Source organism: Spea bombifrons, chromosome 2 (assembly GCF_027358695.1).
Source record: "Spea bombifrons isolate aSpeBom1 chromosome 2, aSpeBom1.2.pri, whole genome shotgun sequence".
Taxonomy (NCBI): Eukaryota; Metazoa; Chordata; class Amphibia; order Anura; family Pelobatidae; genus Spea; species Spea bombifrons.
The window spans coordinates 114,475,690-114,498,364 of NC_071088.1; the positions used below are offsets into that span (position 1 = coordinate 114,475,690).

Genomic DNA, 22,675 nt, shown 5'->3' on the forward strand with positions numbered 1-22,675 from the left:
AGCAGACAATAAGTCTCTAGAGAATGCCTCACCCTATATCCACAGAAGTTTTGTTTAAAAGACATCCGACAGAGCTATTAACCCCTGTATTACTAGAATGCAAGATATTTTAGAACTTCTCCTTTTTGTGATTCGTAGGGACTGTAGCATACAGTCAGGATGTTGTTACTAAAACACTTTTGAGAATCAGTCCTTATTGCACAAATTCAACATGTTTTTTAATACCGGTAGTATACTATATAGTAACCAACCATGACTCTTACTAACGGCTAATATTTTCTAAAATGACAAAATTATTCCAAAAGTGGTTAAAAAATGTCTTCAAAAAAATACCTTTAGTATATCCAGCGAATGTATATTTTCAGTGTAATAAAATGTTACATTCAACAATAACAACAACAAGTATTTATAAAGCGCTTTTCTCCCGGTGGGACTCAAAGCGCTAAATTAATACAATATTTTATTTCTTTAATGGTTCAGTACTTTAAGAAACTTTTATTTCCAATTCTAGCGCTTGTTTCTAGTTCTTACACATGCACCTGACCTCCCTACTGCATCCCATTCATAAGTTGTACTAAAATCAAACAGTCCCTGCTACTTCATAAACCTCAGCATAAATCAGGCCTCCAACCATGTGGCTCCAGTAACATCAAGATGTGTGGCAGAAAGGGACAACTAGTTTACCTTATTGTTTGCCTTCAGTCAAACCTCAAACCTTACATGGTCCTTCACCTATTCTTATGTTCAGACTAGAATTTTGTCTATGCCATGCATGCCTACATTATCTAATTGTATTCACCTCTACAACTTCTGCAACCATGTTCGTATACAGAGCCTGGTTAGGGTAACAAAGTAACCACTCTACAAGGAAGGAATCAGGATATTATTGATTTAGAAAGGGGCCCTGAATTAGCGTTGTCCAACATACATAGATAGAGATGCATAGTGCATCACAACTAGACAGAGCAACTCAGAAATGTAGCATATTAACAAAGATTATTTTTAACAATCAAAATAGAGAATGACTGAAGTCCCTATAACAAATCCATTAAAGATAAAACTAAACACTAATGGTTGGATCCGCAAAACACGCATCAAACACGGTTTCTTTCTTTTTTAGCAACTAGCCCTCTTTCTGGCCGCTCTTGAGGCTGACCTTTGTATTGTAACTGTATGTAGCTAACTGTATACAGCAATTTCTTTCTCCCTGACGGTGTTGGGAAGGTGTGTCTGGAAGTTGGTCCCATATTTTAGGTTCACTGGTTGGTTATTTAATTAATCTATTTATAGATATAAGATTTGGTTACCACCTCACTGATGACAGTAGTGACTGTCGAAATCCTACCTTTGTAACGTTTCTTGTAAGTTACTAGATGAAGTTATCTTATTGCTAGATATTCATCCATTCTTGTACCAAAATTTGGTCTTCATGTATTTTGTTTTTTCAGCATCAGATTATTATAGTGATCATTAAATTTCAAACTACATGAAGAGGTGCATTAAATGACAACAAAAGAGCTTAATATTAGTGTCTAAAATCTATCCTGAAAATAAAATATCACTTCTATCAAGTTACTACATAGCCCATGGGACTTACCCTTGTCACACCTTAATACATATCACTTCTTTGATCCTAATAGTATTTATAAACAAAAATGTCATAATTTTAATGAAGCCTTTTGTATTCCCTGTTTTTGCTTTTACTGCTCTTTGATGCCTCAACCTTGAGGTTTTAATAGAGGATATCATTCATTTTCCTGAAATGTTATTCTTTAAGACGAATTGGTTAATAAAGGATGTTTCCAGGGAGGATATTCCCAATCCAGACCTGGCTTTCATTGGTCTACTGGCCCAAGCAGGAAAGCCAAAAAAGATTAGAGAGAAATATATAAGGACTTCCCTCCTCTCCATCTCTAGTGATCTCATGTTACATTGTCACAGCAATCACTATGAGTACGCTGGCAGTGTACAGGAGCATCTACACGGAAGAACAGTTCAAGAAGATCTATGGCACGTCTAAAGATCTGGAGAGGCCTCCACTGAAGCTTAGGGATAGATTCACAAGGAGCTGTGAATGTTCTTCTCATGCTTTCCACAAATATCTAAAAAGAAGGATCCCAATTGTGGGCTGGCTACCCAGGTACAAGTTCAGAAAATGGATTTTGGGGGATCTAATAGCTGGCCTAACAGTGGGTATAGTTCATATTCCACAAGGTAAGCATATATATATTTTTTTGTTTTAACTGTAATTATGTTCCAAGTTTGCATTTTAGCAGGTATGTACAAGTGTGATAGAACTAGTATGAAAGATATTTCACACCTGGGGATTTTCATGCATTTGGAAATTAGTAAATTTGGTAAAATCTCTGTTGTTAGCCAAAATTCTGGCTATGAATCATCAGAAATTGTAGTTCTAAAGGGAAATATTTGTAATAGAAAACCGTATATCTCATAATTTTAAACCTGAAGTATCTTTTTACGTAGGCAATCATTTGACAGCCGGAAAATGTTCATCCTTTGAAAATTGTAGCTATAGCGTTTATCAAAGAGATTAAAATAATTATATAACTCAAATTAATTGACATTGTAAAAATAGGTCTTTCTATCGATCATGTCTAATTTACAGTATTAAATTACACAGAAAATGATTCTAAAATGTAATTAAAAATATAATATTGTTAAAATTAATATAATGCTTAATACAGGTAACAATCTATTGATTAGCACATAACTCAATGTTTCCTTTTGTGAGCAAGTACGTGAATAAAAATAAATTACCCTTTTATTGTTACCATAAGGCACGGAAGGTCAGGATTGGGTGCATCAACCTCAAGCCAACTTTGGCTCCTTTCTAGAGACACAGGAAGCATTATGGGGGCTTGCATACGCATTGCTGACTGTTGGTTATGTCTAACTAAAGATTTTTTTGCATTTAGGTGCTAATTTGGTACCTTGCCTAAGGCTCTAAGGAAACTTGACTGTTCTTTGATGACTGATAAAACCATAGATAATGTGAATCTGTGCCCCATAATACTATGAGCATATTTTTACATGCTTGTGTGTAAAATCTTAAACATTTTGATACATTCTTGCATCATAAGGTATTAGACGGTAGAGACATGCACCAAAACCGTTAAGGAAACCCTAAACCAAACTCGTATTAATAACCCTACCCAATCTAAAACCTTATGTTTCTTTTATTTCATGACATTCTTTCCAATATTTATTTTCACCGTAGTTCAAACCTACTGAATGCATCTCCACAGCTCCAAATGACCTTACATGAGGGTCAGTTGTTACCACTTGCCCTTGTCTGTAGACAGCCATGTCTAAAATGCAAGTAGCACTTAATGTCACAAAGTAAAGCATTCATTACGGTTATGACTGGGAACTCTAAATGACTTAAACATTGAACGGTCCATTCTAAAGGTTTTGTGACGATGACTTGCTAACGGTGGCTACCAAAAGATTCCAAACCAATAATGTTAATGTTATATTTGAAATGTATTTAAACAAAGACAGGGCTAGTCAATACCCTCCTGAAATACATATATATATAATGCTTAGCCACCCTGTCCAGTGCTGGTAGAGGGACAAACCCTGGACAGTGTTGTCTACCATGCATAAAATATACTCATTCTTCATCAGAATAGTGACATTTATATTACATAGACTTTCGATGCTTTGGTGAGTAGGAGAGCATATAAGGAACAAAAGCATTGTCAGTAATTTCTATTGTACTGTTCTTAGATACTTTTTTAATGTACTATATGCTTTATGGCATATTGTTGGCCAAAGGTGCTGCTCCACTGAATTCCATAATTTTAACATTCTTGTTACTGTTGCCCAAACCATTCATAGAAATAATTGCTTAATAATGTAATATTTTACCTCATTTACACTTTTCTTAGGTAATGTTGGCCATGAAATACTCAATTAGTCACTAATTTATTGCCTTAGAAAATGGAAAAAAAGGTTTTGTTCTCTCTATTGAGTCTTTAGTCCATGTTGAAGTTTATAATGGGCCCACACAGAAAGTGGAATAGCAAAACAGGTCAATTTATTTTATGGAATACTATTGTAAAGTATTAAAGTAAAAATATGTTCCGGTACTTTTACTTACCTGCTGTATGTTTTTCTTGTAGGTATGGCTTTTGCCCTCTTGACGTCAGTGCCACCTGTTTATGGTCTTTATACGTCTTTTTTCCCTGTTTTACTCTACATGCTCCTTGGAACCGGACATCATGTTTCTACTGGTAAACTGCATGAAAATAAGTCAAATATAGCTGTCTTTGTCAGAGGCATTAAAGGCCTGGGGGTAGCTGTTCCCAATGCACAATGTGACAATTTCAAGGTTAAAGCCAGAACAGGGAATGCATTAAAGTAGCCCCCTTTGTCTTAAATGAAAAACAAAATTGCTATAATGCTTTACTGTACCTGAATGCAAGGTGATTGAGGATGTCTGTGGCTCAAACAGAGCAGAACTGGAGCAAAACCAGACCTGGAGAAACTCAACCATGTAAAGGTAGAAGACATTTTATCAGGCTTGGCTCCAAGTCATTCTCCTGTCCTTGTGAGGGTGGTCACTCAGCTACTTGGGATGGAAACACTATTTCATGAAGTTAATAAACTAGTACACTTGTATATTTGCAGGTAGTATGTATTCTATGCAGGTAGTGTGTATTCTATCTATTTAGGTATATTATATCCATTCTGCTTACCATCCCATCGGTACTGGGCTTAAAACAATTGTCTGATTCATAGGTACCTTTGCTGTGCTGAGCCTAATGACTGGTTCTGTGATAGATGAACATCTTCTCCAGAATCCATTGGACAGAAACCTCACCGCTGATGAGCAGTCTGAAATATATGGCCAGCGAATTGGGATGGCAGCTGCTATTGCCTTTCTTATGGGCCTTATAATGGTAAATACATACCATATACTGAAATAAGACTCCAAAGAAGTATCTGTAGAAGGAGACCAATAGATTTTGACATCTAAAACATATACAAAGGTTATTTTTTTGGTAAATTCTACTATTTTACTTACAATCTTGTGAGAGACTTCTACTCCCCCACCTTGAACAGATACATAATCTATTGTTGAATGGATATGGTTTATCTTGATGTTTAACTAAACAATACTGTTCTTTCAATATTCTAATGATAAGTTGGTAACTCAGTGCTTAACAAATCTGCTCCACAGAATCTAGGAGCCGAGAGCTGCCATGCTACTACATCATGGCACTATATGTAATAATCCGCTTCGTATAGAGTTGAATCATGTGTCTGTCTAGCATGTTATTCCTAGTAGCCATTGCAACCTGTGTTTTGTCTAGCCATGTCCTAAATCAATGTGTAAAACTCACCTGAAAAGTCTCATGCAATCCCCCAAAATGAAGAATAATTCAGACCATCCTGATCAAAAGTAAGAGTGTGAGGTTAGGATCATGTAGAAGATTTTCTTCAAAACTTGGCAGGTTCATCTGTTAATCAGGATTAGTTTATTGTGATCAAGCATGGAAATCAATGAAACCTGGATTTTAATGGTCTGATTGACTGGTTATGAAACGACTAGCTTAATGATATTTGGCTTTTACTGGTGTCTGAATGTAGACCGCTGCCTTCAGGAGTACATGCTCCACATACTGTTAGTATTAGGAAAATTTGACTGTGAGAATCTGTTAATAAATGTATTTGGTTGGAAGAAACTTTTACAGCAACATTGGGAGTGAACATGGTTATAATATATATATATATATATATATATATATATATATATATATAGTCTGCATGGATTGAAAGTGATACAGAATATCTATTAAATGGTCTGAGAAAGTAAAAAAAGGAAAACAATATCTTGTATTTAAAAATAACAAAACTCTAGCGGTATTCTAGGGGAAAAAAATATAACATTTGTGACCATACTGCAGAGTTTTTCAATACATCCTGTTGGTTTATTATAGACAGATAAGAAGACGCTTTGTTATCTATTTATTTGTAGAACTTTATAACTTTTAATTAAGTGCATATACTGAAAAAAGTTAGCAGTCGGGTGTTGTGTTCATAAGTGTAGCTTGTGGTACTTGATTGTTTATACAGCTAAAAATGAAAGGCTGTGTTTTAGCGCAGAAGTGGGTTGTCATGAACCATGGAAGTTTATTTCGGCAGCCAGTATTGTAGAGTACTTAGGGGTGCAGTGAGACGTCCATCTTCTCCGAAGTGCAACAGTGAAGTGGATACGTAGCATTTGGGTACATTTTAGAAAATCACAATTTCATCTCTGACCTTATAAAGAAGATACATACTGGTATTTACCAGTACAAAAATATTACACAGATACTCATGATAATAAAGCAAAACTTTAACTGCCCATGAGAATTAAAAGCGGCGAGTTAGAACAAAGTAGATAATATATAGTCTAATGTCTTAGGCAAATTAACCTTAAATGTCTTGCATTTTTACACGTGGCTACTGTAGCAAACAATCTGGTGGATTTCTGTTCAGAACTGGGCTGGTAGAAGGGTAGAAGCTGGTAGAAGGGGAGCTACTTTTCTGCTTTGGCAAAATAAAGGACACAGGAGGTTATGTAGTAAAAGTGATTCTGATCTTTTCTGTTTGAATAGGGTTTCCTATCACAATAGCAACAATTGGTTCAGTCAACCTGCTAAAGAAGACTGCTTTTCAAACTTTGCACCAAAATAAATTCCCTGACAGGGCCATCCCTAGACAGGCACAGACAGGATATCAGCACTGTTTTTGTCACGGACCGGGTGAGCAGGTCTGATAGGAGCCCAGGTGCAGGGGATACGAGGGTCTCTGTCTGTACACCACGATGCATGATGGCTTGGGGTTGGTACAGACAGGCGCAGGAAATAAATCACAGACAGAAGATGCGGATAATGGTTGTATTTCAGATGATGGTACAACATATAAACCAGGAAAGTCTCTTGGCTGGAAGCCCTCTTGCAGGGCACACGGCAGATTGCCCACTTGCAGGGTACTCAGCTTGGGAGTCCGTTTGCAGGGCACTTGGCTTGGGAGTCCACTTGTGGGGTGCTGGCCGCAACTCAGGAACAGATCGGGTAGCCCTCTGGATAGGGTGCATACGACAGGTTGCCCACTTGCAGGGCACACAGCAGATTTGCCCACTTACAGGGTACTCAGCTTGGGAGTCTGCTTGCAGGGCACTCGGCTTGGGAGTCCGCTTGTGGGGTGCTGGCCGCAATTCAGGAACAGGAACAAATCAGGTACAGGATCAAAACAGGTAGTCCAGAAACATTAATGTCAAGGCCCAGACTGAAGGGCTGGGCAGGTTATAAAGGCTGTCTTGATCAGGTAATAAATTGCAGCTGGACATGATAATCACTCTGATCTATCTATCTATCTATCTATCTATCTATCTATCTATCTATCTATCTATCTATCATAGTAAACATTGACTGCCATTAGATCATTCTCATAACAAACTAGGCTTTGTTATGAGTTTGGGAAACGTTTAGCTCTGCCAAAACTCTACGTTATTCTGCTGATGCCCATACATTGGTACGAGCATGCCAGTCCTCTCCAGATGTTGGCTTCCTCTTTATGCCTGTGGTGCACACTTTGGGCAGGCTTAATACTTTGCCTTCTTTCCCCTGGTAAAAACATTCTGGTGTCATTTAAATTTACCCTCATGAACATGATTCTTTTTAAGTAGAACTGTAACCCCCAAAAAACATAATAATTCAACATTAAACAAGAGTGCAGCAAAAAAATAATCACATGTATGAAAGAAATCTTTTTGTTTTCAAATATTATAATAAATACATTTTAAGGGTGTTACCAAAAATTTTAATACCTTTATAGTAAAAGCGGTATAATACAAATGCTGTCCACATCCCCATAAGCACTGTTAAGAGGACCCCTACTCCATGTATGTGATACAGGTGGCCAAATCTCTGAAGAAGTCATTGTGCACGTCATTATATTATGGGGCAATAACAATTTTTGTTCGCCCACAAAAAAGCCAGTGATATGATAACAAATACAGGCATGTCTGGTAATAAATAAATACAGTTGACATTTTTAGAAAATATCATTAGTATGATTTTCAAAATACCCACTTTGTTCTCCAATAAATTGAGGCTCACGATGATACTGGTGCCTGTTTTAAATCCCTAAATAGTAACAGGATTGAAGTATGGTAAAAATAATGCCTCGGACCTTTAAGGGGACACTCTAGCCATCATATGCAATTTAATGCATATGATAGATGCATTGTCCCTTTAAATTTTCATGGTGCCACCCCCTTTGCAAATGCATGAGGTTATTCTGCATAATCCCCCCTCCCTATGCATTTATTCCTTCCTCTACCTCTCAGCTATTTTCCACAGAGGGGATATGTGCTCTTCAACATAAATATAATATATTTACCACCAGTCAGCTCCAGGGCCGGCTCTGTGAACGCTGTGGGCCCGTTTAGACCCCTGTATGAATGTGTGTAAAGTGCACCATTGATTTCAAGAACTGTCAGACCACGAAGGGAGGAGGGCAGCTGCGGCTAGTACCTCGGATAAGGGCTTTTAATTTTTGAAGAATGCATATTAAGTACTTTACTATGCATTCTTCTTTAATAAGGATATCATGAACATTAAAAGAACATTTAAAGAACATCAGATACACCATGCAATTGAAAAAAATAATCACAGCGCTGTTTCATAAAGTTAGCGCAACTGTATATTATGCACTAGCAATAAAACATAGGGCTATCTGGTATGACGTTTTACACGTGATCTTATCAACAAACAATGGAATGTTCCTTTCAGATTGGACAATTCCATTGGTTACAAACATTTTTATTTATAGAACTCTCATAATCTGTAAGCTCATTTGGGCAGGGCCCTCCTTACCTGTTGTTTCTGTAAGTCAAATTGTTATGTCCTGTTTATCCATTGTACAGCGCTGCTGAATATGATGCGGCTATATAAATGAATAATAATAATAATAATAATAATAATGCTTTAAAGCCGTAGGATACTTTCCTGACTTTCCCTCTTCAGGAAGGACAGCCCCTCTTTGAACTCAAATTTCTCTTCCCCATTTTCCCCTCATGATGTTCTTCTTTTTCTAAGAGCTTAGAAAGTTTTCGAAGCATAAGTTTGAGTATATCAATTCAAAATGTTTAGAAATGAGGTTTACGAATTACATTTTGTTTAAATATTTACTTTTGGATTTATAAGTAGTTGTCAACGAAGACACATACAAAAGCAAGAGATTGTCTGCCTCTGAAATATAAAATGGCACGTCCATGTTGCCCTGTTGTAAACTGTCCTGATATTTTTTGTTTTGTTACCCTCCCCTTTTTCTCTAGGTTGTTATGTTTGTGCTTCAGCTTGGCTTCCTCTCCACATACCTATCAGAGCCAATAGTGAAAGCGTTCACCAATGCTGCTGCTTTCCATGTCACCATTTCTCAAATTCAGAATATGATGGGGCTTCCACTTCCACGTCCTACTGGCTCTTTCACCATCTTCAAGGTACTGGTCACTGGTGCTTATACAAGGAAGAGGTTAATTCAGATTAATTTCAATTCAGTTGGAATTGAAATTGGAGTAGAAATCATTTAGAGGCAGTAGATGCCTAGGGTTAGACAAGATCCAGAAAAGTCTCACCAACAAGTTGTTTGCTGGTTCCTTGTCTACATTTTCATGTCTGTATGTTCGTGTGCTGTGATTACTCTTATGCTTGCATTTTTGTTAAGTAGAAACCTAATCCTGAAGTATTTGCCCTGGAATAAAAGACTTTGCAATGGGAAATTGAAGAGTGAGGGGAAAATGTATCATAGCTTCTCTCCTACACTGTGTTTTCTTATCTTTGTTCCCACATAACAAAGTGACTGGTCCTTGGTTATCCACAATACAGAGTGGAGGGCAATATACCCCTTTCTCCTCTATAAACAATTTGACGGTTTATTGGCCTATGACCTGTCCCTAAGTACTAGGGGATTTATCCAAAGTATCCCAATTGCAATGATTGTTACAGTTTGCAAGTTGATAAACTTAGGTCTAAAGGGAACTGTGGACTTGAAAACATGGCTGTTTGGTGCATATATATAACCTAGGAGCACAAGATTACATCCATAAGATGTTGGGAAAGCAAATGAATGTCCTTTTCATCCTGTCTTTCTACTTGTTTAGACACTGTCATCCGTTTTCAGCGCTCTGCACTTGACAAATATTGCTGAGCTGGTGATATCGATCCTGTGTTTGGTGGTGCTCATTCCCATTAAGGAACTTAATGCCCGATTTCGCACCAAGCTAAGGACTCCCATTCCTGGGGAGATCATTATGGTATGTCTCTTATTTGCCAGTTGTAAAAATACAAGGGCATAATGTGATGATGAAATCAAGGTAATCAATAAGTATCTCATGAGAATATGTTTATGGGATAAGAGGTTTATGGTTAACCAAAAGGCTAACATTTCACTAAGTTATTAATCAATTAAATGATACATTTACAGTGTATGTTATATTTCACTGATATTTCATTCGTTTCCGAACACAAACCCCATACAGGTTTCATGAACTTGTATCAATAGTAAAAACTCTTTTGTTGAGGAAATTTTTTGTGTTAGACAATAGGTAACTTTTGCTTATTGGGGCCTTGGGAGAATAACACAATATATGATGTCTGTTTGTATTTCGTGCTTTTCAGGTCTTAGTAGCCACAGGAATTACATTTGCCTCTTCTTTGGATGTCCGATACAATGTTCAGATTGTTGGAAGCATCCCAGCAGGGTAATTTGGATTTTTTTAAATCATTTTTTTTAAATAAAAGGTTTTCAGTGCTGTATTTAGTTAAGTTTTTATCTCAGATTCGACAGTTCTCCTTGGCCTAGGCATCAGCTATATCCAAGAAGGAAATGTATACTTATTGACTATAGCTAACATTCGCTTCTCTTGTCACAGTTTTCCAACCCCAAAAGTGCCAACCCTGAAAGTCATTCCTGATGTGATTGGTGATACAATCGCCATAACCTTTGTTGGTTATGCAGTGTCTGTGTCCCTTGCTATGATCTATGCAGAAAAGCATCAATATGCCATTGATCCAAATCAGGTGAGTCTTCAGGACATTGTCTCCAAAATTACCGTAAATATACTGACACAAAAATGGAAGATATAGATAGTTTAAAATGTAAAAATTAATTTAGTTCTTAGTTTTTTTTTAATGTCTAGTAACAACTAGTAGCTGTGAAAGATCCCCTTTCTAGAAATTGGATTTCAACTTCTTGGTACTATTCAAGCGATGGGGAACTCGGATTCTACCTACATGACTTCGGAATATGTCCATTTGACCAGTGAAAAGCAATTCTAGTACCAAGGCGATAAAACTATCTCTAATTGTTCAAATTCATCTCATTATCTCAGTGTGTGCTAATTCCTTCTACCATTAAAGAAAAAGTTTTAACAGACGTTGGCGCATGTCATTATTGTGTGATGTTATTATGCAATAAAGCGTATTTACAGCTGAACAGATGACCTCGGGGTCTCTTGGGATTGGGCATGCTGGAGGCTTTTACCTTCTCTGTAGTTTCGCTTTGTTATAACATTACATTTGTGACAAATATTACAATGAAAGGAAAAATATATTATTGAATAAGAAGCCAAGTGACTGTGGATGCGATGAGTCTATGTAGCGCCAAATTCAGTGCCATAATGTTAGTGTTCTTTTAGTCTTATTTTTTAGGCTGCACTCCCTATGTTGGCACTAAAAGGGTTAAATTGTTACCTGCATCCTATATTTTCTCCAGTGCATGTAAATTCTAGATAAGGTTTTTAATACTGTTGAATGTATGTGTAAAACGTATCCATAGTAGTTACTCTAATACACACCCAAATAAATAACTTAGACGTTGTTTCCTATTGATTTGCATGTATCCTTAGTTCAGAAGGGTCTAGGACAGTGGTTCTCAACCTTCCTAATGCCGCAACCCTTTAATACAGTTCCTCATGTTGTGGTGACCCCCAACCATAAAATGATGTAATTATATATTGTGAAATATGTGTTTTCCAACGGTCCTAGGCGACCCCTGTGAAAGGGTCGTTCGACCCCCAAAGGGGTCACGACCCACAGGTTGAGAACTGCTGGTCTAGAATATAGAAGTCATTTCCATCACTTTTTACATCAATTAGCTTTTAGATAGTTCCGCTTTCTTTTTTCTCGTAATTTTGTTTTTTTTACATTCCAGGAACTTTTTGCTCATGGGATCTCCAACATTGTATCGTCTTTGTTTAACTGCTTCCCCAGCTCGGCTACTCTGGCCACAACTAATATTCTTGAGAGTGCAGGAGGACACACGCAGGTGAGGTTCCAACAACAGAATATGTACCACCTGTCAAAACCACGACAGAGAGATACACTCACAATGCTCTTAATACCTGTTTTAAATAATAAGCATGAGTAATAAGCATGAGAATATTCAAATCAAATGATTCTCCTGCAAATCTAATCATTTTCCTGTTATTTTATTCTGCAGGTAACTTTAATATGTATAGAGACTGTATTTATTATATATAAGGTATATGTGTCAGGACTTGGAATAGATTCTAATTTACAGAAAGTCTTTATATATATATATAATGTATAACAAATTCTTCCTTAGCTTTCAGGATTATTCACAAGTTGTGTGGTTTTGGTGGTTCTGCTTTGGGTTGGACCTCTCTTTAATTATCTTCCAAAGGTGAGGAAAATTATCTCAATACAAAACAGAATAGAGTGTTGTATATAGTACAAGGGAAGCCTGGGTTTAATTAATAGCAACGGTTAAAAGGTACCAACATTGCAAGGGTTATAAATAAAACACCTTTTTGCCCTGCGATTATTGCAAGGGTTGTTTTTAAAACATTTCTATAGTTTCCAAGTTGCTCAAAATGTGTTGTTTTTATTAAAAAAAATATTTGCCAGCAATGCTTCAAAAGCATTATTAGAATGAACCACATGAAAAGCTTTTTATTGCTCAACTTGTCACAATGTATTTAGCAACTTTAGTGACAATGTGTTAGTGCTTTCACTAATCAAGAGTGACGGAATGAAGTCCCCAGATGTAAATCTTCATAATTGGTGAAAGTCCTCTTATACTTTACATTGAGACATTTTTAGCATATAGTGCAATAAAAAGCTTCATGTGGTTATTTCTAATGATATTTTTCTAGAAATGTCAGACTATTAGCATTCTAATCTGCATTTCCAGCACTAGGCATCACTACTTTTTTTGTTATTGTTATTTATTATGACATCAAATTATATGTATATGACATATAAATATATTTAAATTACTACTCATACACAAATATGTGTAAAGGGTTTTTAAATTTTGCCTGGATTTTAGACGGCTCATTGAATGAGACCCCAGCTATCTGGACAGCTACAGAGCTCAGCTCAATTTGGTAGAAAATCACCAGCAACAAATAAAAAAGAAATGTCTTTTTTTTCCAGGCTGTACTCGCTTGTATCAATGTTGTGAGCCTCAGACAAATGTTCCTGCAATTTCAAGATCTTCCAGAACTATGGAGAATCAGCAAGACCGACTTTGTGAGTCCACCAGGTCATACAGCACAGAGAAACATACATTCTGTCTGAAAACACTATGTATACCCCTGCATTCAACACAACAATAAATAACTTATTTAAAGATTGTAATTCACACACACATACATTGATGTCTGGGCTGTATAATTCACTCACATATTTAGTATTGTACACCTTTGTAAACGTGTATGGTCATTCAATCACCTGACACAATGCTACAGTGGCTTGCTCTCTTTTTTGTAGTCAGTTTGGGTGGTCACGTGGCTGGCTGTTGTAATCTTGAATGTGGAAGTGGGACTAGCAGTGGGAGTTGTGTTTTCGATGATGACCGTGGTCTGCCGAACCCAGAGGTAAAGTTTCCTATATCAAGGACCATTGATTAATATGGTAGTCTACTTTACCCGTGCAGCTGGCATGCTAAGCGATCACACTGTTTGTGTTGATTATTTCATAGGGCACAATGTACAGTGCTGGGAAGAGCTGTAAACACTGAGATATACCGTCCTCTGGAGAAAAATGACAAGGTAAGTATTATATGCTAGTCGGTACATCCCTTACATATCCCTTTATCACATTCTAACCTCAGGTTTCTATTCTACTCAAGCTAAACTCTCAATGACAATGCTTATAAAGTCAAACCTGTTAATCCCGACTGCTTTTAAACCAAACTGATGCACATTGTCATTATATGTTATTATAATAATTATACAGCAACCTTAGGATGCATATGCTTTTGATTAACCATTTTTATAATCGGTTTAAAACACAATAATTTGTATTAGTTCGAGGGACCAAGCTACCGTTAACCCACTGAAATAAAGTGCCAGACCATCTGAAGACAGAGCCGAACCCTGAATAGGATTCATTTGGTTTGTAATAATGGAAAGTAAAAAGTCTGCAATTGCAATTGCCCATTTTTCCTGATGTAGAGACTCAAGCCTTAATCAGTCCATGGTCTTGTCTTAGATTCAGCTTTATGTCTATCCCATGTACGTTAAAATTCCCTCACTGTATTAGCGTTTACCGCCCTCTCATACAAGCAATTAAGATGATAAATCTTGGGATATTGGTGGATTTTGTTAAAAAAATTCAGCTAACCTCACCCCAATACACACTCTCTCTTTCAGACACATTCTTTCTGATCGCACACAGTGGCAACCACTATGCCACTAATTTACCTTTTACCTTTGTGTAATACACCCTAAATCCCTCTAGACTGTAAGCTCGTTTGAGCAGGGCCCTCCTCACCTGTTGTTTCTGTAAGTCAATTTGTTATGTTACATACTACTTGTTATGTCCTGTCTACCCATTGTACAGCGATACAGACTTTGATGGCGCTATATAAAACAATAAATAATAATAATAATGCTACTAGTGCAGGGTCATGTGACAAAGCGTTTTGAGACCATGCTGAGTGCCCGTCTATTAGAGAGGACAAGTCCAATGTCAAAAGACATTCTGGAGACTTGTGGACATCAAGATCACACCATAGCTTGAACTTTACTCTGTTTCTTCTATTTTTACTTCCTTGTACTAATCCATCTCATTGATTCTGTTACACATGTTTTGGCGGTGAAGCATTACGATGTATGTGATGTTTCCCAGTACCATGCAGTAAAGAAACCTATTATTATCATCACCCCTGCCCATGATGTTATCGCCAACCTTTCTGTTAAGTTGCTGAGTGTTATTGATTGGTTTACACAGCACTTGTAATGGTTATTTAAGGAGAATGGAAAGATTGATATGACAGGAAATTGATCAACATAACTTACATTAAGTCAACTTTTAAACCAAAGATGAACAGATTACATCCAAAGGCACAAATATGCGGTGTATAGTATTTATTTTGGCTGAATCAGTATTATGCATCAGTGACTATGGCAGTCTAAGTAAGATATTCCCAAAACAAAGACAAGTTGGGTAACATGGTTATTTGTGAATGCTAAAAGCCATTAAGTTGGCAGTTCCCCTTTTACATATACATTTTTAAGTATTCTGCTTGTTTGCAGTGCTTTGAAATCCCAGGCCTAAAGATCCTATCGTATAATTCCCCCATCTACTATGGTAACAGAGACATCTTCAAAGAAGAAATGAGCAGGATTGTTGGACTGACGCAAGAGAAGATACGAAAAAGAGAGAAAGCGTTAAGGGCCTTAGAGAATGGCAGGAAGATGAGCATTTCAGTTGTGGTAAATGAACCTCTATGTACATATATATATTTTGCCGGTGTCTTCATATACATACAATTTGTGCATGTAAGGACACTGAATGCATCAGCATTGCTACAAACATGCTATCAAGGGTGGGATGGCCGAGGGGGTGCAGAGGGCAATTGCCCCTATACTAGTCTAAAATTCTTTAAACAGGGCTAGTAGGGCTTTGGACCAGCCCAGGCACAAATAAGGAAACACATGTGATATTACGTGATTTAGGACCTTCCTTAAAAAAGTGCAGCAAACACAATAGTATATTCCCCGACCACTCAAAATATAACCAGAAATTTGTTTTGTTGTTGCGCAAAAACAAATGTAAAATATACCATATATAAGTTTCTACATTAAAACAAAAGTTAAATATACTATATATAAATTTCTATATTAAAAAATATCTAAAATATTCTATATATTAGTTTCTTATTGTCTGGTAATATATATGAACACGGCAACGTTCATAAGAAAAAAAACAAGTTAAACAAACAAACGGTGAGGGCATTGAGTTTCAAAAAAGGATTCAGGGAGGCAAAGCTTTAGTACAGTGGAGTGGGGTCACGTAATGTGGCATTAGATGACCGCACTGTAATAGCGTAGCTACTCACACAGTGTGAGATCGGTGGTGCGTTATAGAATAAGTATGTTTTAGTGCGGGTCTGAAGTGTATGTTGGAGTGAGTGATCCCCTACACGGTACATAAATATCAGTGATATAAATAATTTCTTTTAGAAAGTAGTGATAAGTTTGCTACACAAATTATTTATTAATTCATTTTCATAGAAGTAGCGCCACCTGTTGGACAGTCCGAGTCTTCTGTAAATAATGAAAGTATTATTTATTTATAATGCAGCATCATATAACACAGTCTAATCTATTAAATTTTATTTTTTCTTGTAACTATAATTAAGACCAGCTTTATGTCCCCCTGCCAAATATTGCAAGTGTTTACAATATATTTGAGAAACAACTGGATTTCTGCATCTGTATCAATCTGAATTGTTCAAGAAGGACAAGGGATACAAACAAGGCCCAAAATAAAGTTGAATATTTTGAAACCTTATATAGGTTAAGCAACTTGTCACTCTTTGCAGGGATATTTAAAAATAGCGTAGTACTTGTACCAAACTTTCCATTCCATTGTATTCTTTTAGGGGCAGTGAATATAATATTATTGCTTTTCAGGACTGCGGAATAGCAAATCCTGTTTATAATGCCGACGGTTCCAGCATAAAGCCAGAAACAGGTACGGTAACTCCTAGGCTCTGTTTAATAGAGAGAATGTAAGAAATCCATGTATGATTTATCCTGTGTCAGTATCTGCACAAGCATCCACAGGACTATATGAAAATTATATATATATATATATATATATATTGGACTAAAGTATTATGTCGTGGTCCCCTGTTAAATGTATTTATATTTTACTGAAACGCTGACATTTTCATTAACATGCTTTTGTGATGTTATGTTCATTAGTAAAAATTGAGACCAGTTTAGTTTTTTTGTTGGTGTTTATCAGTTGAAAAACGAAAGCGCTATAGTATAAATTGCCAGGTCTCACGGTATATACGTGTGGGTTATGGATGTTCCTTTAATGTGCTCCCCCTGTCTCTGCTAGCGATATTCTCAAAAAAGGGAGTTTGCTTGCATTTTAGGCTAATAGGCTTTACTATGCATTATAAAGGGGGCAAGAAATCTCCTATACATTACGCGGGGCCATTGGGGTTGGCATTTCATAATGCAAAGTAAAGTCTATGACTTAAACTCAAACATATTTACTATAAATATATTCACATTTTCCTCTTTAGATACAGAGATCAAGTCACTTATCATTGACTGCACTGGGGTTATTTTTATTGACATTGCTGGAGCTCGTCTGTTTATACAGGTACACATGATTCTATCCTAAATATACTGTGCGTGACATGATAAAAATATTTTACCTAACCATTTCTGGAACAAAAATAATTTTGTTACACAAAATACTTCTTGTGAAACAATGTCTACAACATATATTTATTTTCTTACGCACTTTAATTATGTCTAACAATTTTTAGGGTAAAAAAATAATATTGTACACAAAACACTGGCATGCACTCCTTTTTTCCATCCATGGAATGGCTTTGGTCATTGATGCAGTATACACGTTTACCCAGAAATGTGTTAGAATATTATTATTAATACTGGTTTATGGTTGGCTTTTGTGGCTGATGCACTAAATGCATAACATGTGCTATGCATCCTATAATATTCATTCTACTGAAAAGAAATATGGTGATGTAATAGACTGACATTATAACATGAAATATTACACACATGTATTTGTATGAGCTTGATAGTCAAATACATATGCATTACAAATACCTCCTAGTATATACTATTTTAATAAAATAGCCCTTCCTCCTTACTCCTTATCTTACCTGACGAATGAAATTGCATCCAGGTTCACTTTACTGAACGCTCAAATTTATGACATCAGACTTTTATTAAGTACATTTTCTTCCTTTTGTGAAGGTGGTTCTTCTCGTTCATTATTATAACTTTTTTTTCTTTAATCTAGATGTGCATTGCGTGTCAGAAGGCAGGGATGCACTTACTACTTTCTGGTTGCAATGGTGAGCTATAAAGGTTCTTAATTGTTAGTAAAATCTTTATATGGATGCATTTGTCCTAAAAGGACGTGGAGTCCTCTTAATTTATTCACTGGATTTGTTGATCTCTTGCCTCTCTTGTTTTTTTGCTGTAACATTTGCAACACTTTTACTTAACTATATTGATGTTTACCAATGCATTCAATGTATGCAATTCAAATTAGAGGACTTCCTCATTCTTCCTCAAACAGCTCTACTCACGTGGCACTATATACGCTATATTCTTTTTTGGTTATAATGGTATATCTGGGACATCCTAGCTTACTGTCCATTCAGATCCCAGACTTTGCTAGTGAAAAGTGTCATTGGAATTTGCTGATGAGGATTGTCACGTCACAAGTAAATCTTATGTCCATCAGGAAGTAGACCTCTGTGTAGACCTCTTTGCTCTTCATTTTATTTTGGAGCACCATTACAATTATTATTATTATCTTTTATTTATATAGCGCCAACAATTTACGCAGCGCTTAATACAATACATATATTCTAGGGGTGTGACAAGACGAGAATCGACAGACTAAGACAAACCGATACATTAGGTGGAGAGAGCCCTGCTCACAAGCTTACAATGAACAATAACATTAAACTTTATGATATACAAAATTGGCCACATTATTAACACATGTTAAGACATACTAGTAGATAGAGAAGAAGACCCTGCTTTTGCAAGTTAAAAGTCTAATAGGCGGTTAATTGGCAGTTGAGCGAACTACATATGTGTCCCATAAGCTGCTCTTGCTGAAGGACACTTCAATGCCCTGTACATTCCCATCAACAAAGAATGCATTTAAATAATAGTAGTAAATACTTTAATATACATTCTCTCCCTGTAAAAGAAATCTCATTATAACCCCCAAATCCTCAAGTAGCCTTTGGGGGTGGAAAAAAGCTGCATTTGAGAATACTACTGCATTCATCTTTACACAATAAAACAACACTTTAAAGAAACACTTTATTGTTATTCAGCCTTTTCCACCAATACAATTCTCCCTGATATTATTTTATTTTTATATTTGAGTACATCTGATTGCGGCCTAATATAAGCTGAGATATATCGTATTCAGAAGTTGATAATACTTTCTGGAACTTATCATATTTGGGTATAATTTATATGAGTTTCTCGTGTATCCTTTGTAGAGAAGGTGCTGAGAACGTTGGTATGCAGTGGAATCATGGAACATTTAAGTGAGAATCAGGTGTTTGTTACTGTGCATGATGCTGCCTGCTACGCTGAACAGAACATGGTAAGTTGATCCTCAGGAATAGTATTGAAAGGACATGTAAAACTGCTTCCGCTCAGAGGTAGCATAGCATGAACCAAGCAAGGGCTGGACTAGGCCACATGTAAGATCAGCTAGATATACCCCCTACATAAGCACTAAAATACCAAATGAGAGCAGTGGTTTCATTCTTCCACTCATGCTAGGCTGGGCCCTGTCAGACATGGACTCGGGCAAACTCTGGCTTACCTAGCTATACCAAGTTTATTTATGTACAAAAACTCTAGTAATGTTTTGCACCTACTTTTTCTTTAAAAGCCATAGGACACTGGTTATAAAAGTAGGGAAAATCTGAAAAACAGCCCCAGTTTTATTAAGGCTTCTCATGCAGAGCTCTTGAAAAAAGTCTAGAGAACATGGGATAAGGTATCAAGTTTACTTTTGCTAAAGACTACTCCTCCAAGTAAGTATTATGTAAAATAGACGGTGCATAACATTTATTTTTTAACTTGTTTTTTTCCAAGATTATAAATATTTAATTTCTTGCCACATCTTTCTTTTTCTTGCACAGGACAGCTTTGCCTCAAATAGCTCCATGGTGTGGGTGTGAAAAACTCATTTGTGTTTTCCATATGATGAAATAATGCACAACGCCATTGCTGGCCATGAAGCAGGAGTTAGTTCACACTGTGAATGAATGAACTTGGATAAAAAAGAGCATGTAACCTTTTACTAACCCAAAGTAGAAAGGGGGAAAACATCAATGAAAACCAGTATGGTTTGTTTGCAGTCAGATACGAAGAAACTGCTGAGAAATAAACAGGTTGTGTTACAGCACATTAATCAGATATTAATCGCAACCCTGAATGGTATGTGGTCTCACAGTTAATGGCTAATGAGACATCCATGGCAATGTGGCCTCCATGGCATGCAGGAATATGTTATGCTATTTATGTGTTCTTATTAAAAATGTTTTATTTATGTAATAAATACTTTAGTAATGATGAACATTCTATAGTCATTCACAATTCTCAAGGAATTTGTGTTACCCATAGTTTGAGTGAAAGCATGCACGTAAAATGACAGTCCAGTTCCCAAAAAGAGAGTGCTATACAGAATGAGTAGGAAGCATACTTGAGACAGGAGGTGAATACAAATGAGACAAAAGTCTATTTTTCCAACTCCGGTAACCAACAAAGATATCATTTTAACATAGAAACACAGAAACATAGAAAGTGAGGGCAGATAAGAACCATTAGGCCCATCCAGCCTGCCCAACCTCTGAGTACTTTCCTCAGTACCTGCCCTTATCCTATATCTAGCTTGACCTTATGCCTATCCCATGCTTGATTAAATGTCTTTACTGTATGAACATCTACCACTTCTGCTGGAAGGCTATTCCATGTGTCCACTACCCTTTCACTAAAGTAATATTAGAAAACCTTTGCCCCGCTAGCTTAAGACTGCTTAAATAAACTCTCTTCCTTTACCTTGTTGATTCCCTTTAAGTATTTAAATGTTTCTATGATATCCCCCCTGTCACGTCTTTCTTCCAGGCCATATAAATTTGTCTTCCTTATCTTAAAAAGTACACACACCGTTATTGCTGGTAGATGCTCCTCATTGGTTCCATTTTCCACTTAGTGGTTGTAAAATAAGGTTCTGCTTATTCCATCACAATTCCTGATTTATAACATGGCCGAATATCTAAGGCTCCTTTTAATTAAAAAAAATAATGTTGTAAACTTTAAATTCTCACTCTTGGACAGACATGATTTGGGATTCAATATAAATTGCTTTATATATCTTACCTAGTGAACTCTTTTATTAAGTCCACAAACAAAAACACGAGGAAAGGCTTATTTCATGTCCGTGCACTGGAGACAATTAATAAAGTGGAGGTGATACCTTTTTGTCTGGAATGCCTTTCTTTAAGGTCCCATTTAAGAGGTAGTATTTTTTTTTTAAAAATTGAATTTGTATGCTTTGGGAAGGTAATAACCTTTTATTTGTGTGCATTCTTATGTTTAGAAAGTAGTTGAAATGAGGCACATTCCATTTTTTAACTCAATTGTCAGAATGGAGTACACACTAGAGACCTGCGCGGGACTACTTTGTTATTCCCGCTACCGCAATGTGGGTGTTCCGCTCCCGCCCGCCACTTTTGTGGCCAATCCCGCCCGCTCCCGCCACATTTGTGGCCAATCATGCCCGCCTCCTTACCTAATTTCCCGCGCAGTCCCGCGCGGCTGCCCTCGAGTTGTTCCCTCACGGCGTCTCTTCTCTTGCTCCGCCCAGGAACAAGGCGGAGTCACAGAAAGTGACGTCACATCACGTGACTCCGTTTTGTTCCTGGGCGGAGCAAGCTAGGAGACACTGTAAGGGAGCAGCAAGAAGGCAGCCTTGCGGGACTGCGCGGGATTACCGGGACCCGCAGGTACAGTGCCTGACCACCCGCTCCCGTCCGCAGCCCCAGCAAGACCGCCCGCGCCCGCAAGTTTTTTGGTGGGTCCCGCGGGACCCGCCTCCCAGTGCAGTCCTCTAGTACACACCTATTCAGCATGGAAATTATGAAATCAAACAACCGCAAAGAACACAGTCTTGTGCAAACTGAAGAACCTGTTCAGACCGTCCATCAGGAAATATTGTTTTAAATAGAGTCATCTAACAGGAGACTGTTCGGAGATTTTGTGTGAGGATTGTAAAGGGTGGTTGGGCTCATTTTCTCAAGAGCAGATACAACAATGAAGTTGTAAAAACAATTTGAGGTTTATGAAGGAGATGCTTTGAGATGGGAGAGAGGAAAGGTAATATATTGGTGGAGGGTTGCTGAAGATTGATAGACCGGGTGTAGAAGACAACAGCAGGGGAAGCAGTGTCAGTGTAGGTTAGCCGAGTTTCTATTAGAGTGGTTAGATGCAGGGAGCTAGAGGTGAAATAGCCGTGTAGGGCTGTTAGATTATTATGCACAGAATGGGCATTCCAGATGGCAAAGTTAAAAGAAGGTCAGGAGTGGCAAGGTA

The 22,675-nt window shown here is 37.1% G+C and overlaps 1 protein-coding gene across 1 annotated transcript; it reads left to right on the forward strand.

Annotated features, from left to right (window-relative positions):
* Window positions 1-1,921: 1,921 nt before the first annotated feature.
* Window positions 1,922-20,642, forward strand: LOC128473523 (solute carrier family 26 member 10-like). The gene is made up of 18 exons (XM_053455771.1): window positions 1,922-2,214; window positions 4,146-4,256; window positions 4,765-4,925; window positions 9,353-9,517; window positions 10,178-10,330; window positions 10,695-10,777; window positions 10,949-11,096; window positions 12,229-12,342; window positions 12,643-12,720; window positions 13,476-13,571; window positions 13,812-13,918; window positions 14,023-14,092; window positions 15,581-15,760; window positions 16,964-17,024; window positions 17,590-17,669; window positions 18,342-18,396; window positions 19,570-19,676; window positions 20,224-20,642. The coding sequence occupies exons 1-18, from the start codon at window positions 1,950-1,952 to the stop codon at window positions 20,260-20,262; spliced, it is 2,073 nt and encodes a 690-aa protein (XP_053311746.1). The 5' UTR covers window positions 1,922-1,949; the 3' UTR covers window positions 20,263-20,642.
* Window positions 20,643-22,675: the final 2,033 nt, after the last annotated feature.

Coding starts and splice junctions, on each gene's coding strand:
- LOC128473523 (XM_053455771.1), top strand. CDS start 1,950: ATGAGTACGCTGGCAGTGTACAGGAGCATCTACACGGAAGAACAGTTC. Junction 4,257..4,764: donor CGGACATCATGTTTCTACTG/GTAAACTGCATG, acceptor TCTGATTCATAG/GTACCTTTGCTGTGCTGAGC. Junction 19,677..20,223: donor GCTACGCTGAACAGAACATG/GTAAGTTGATCC, acceptor TTTCTTGCACAG/GACAGCTTTGCCTCAAATAG.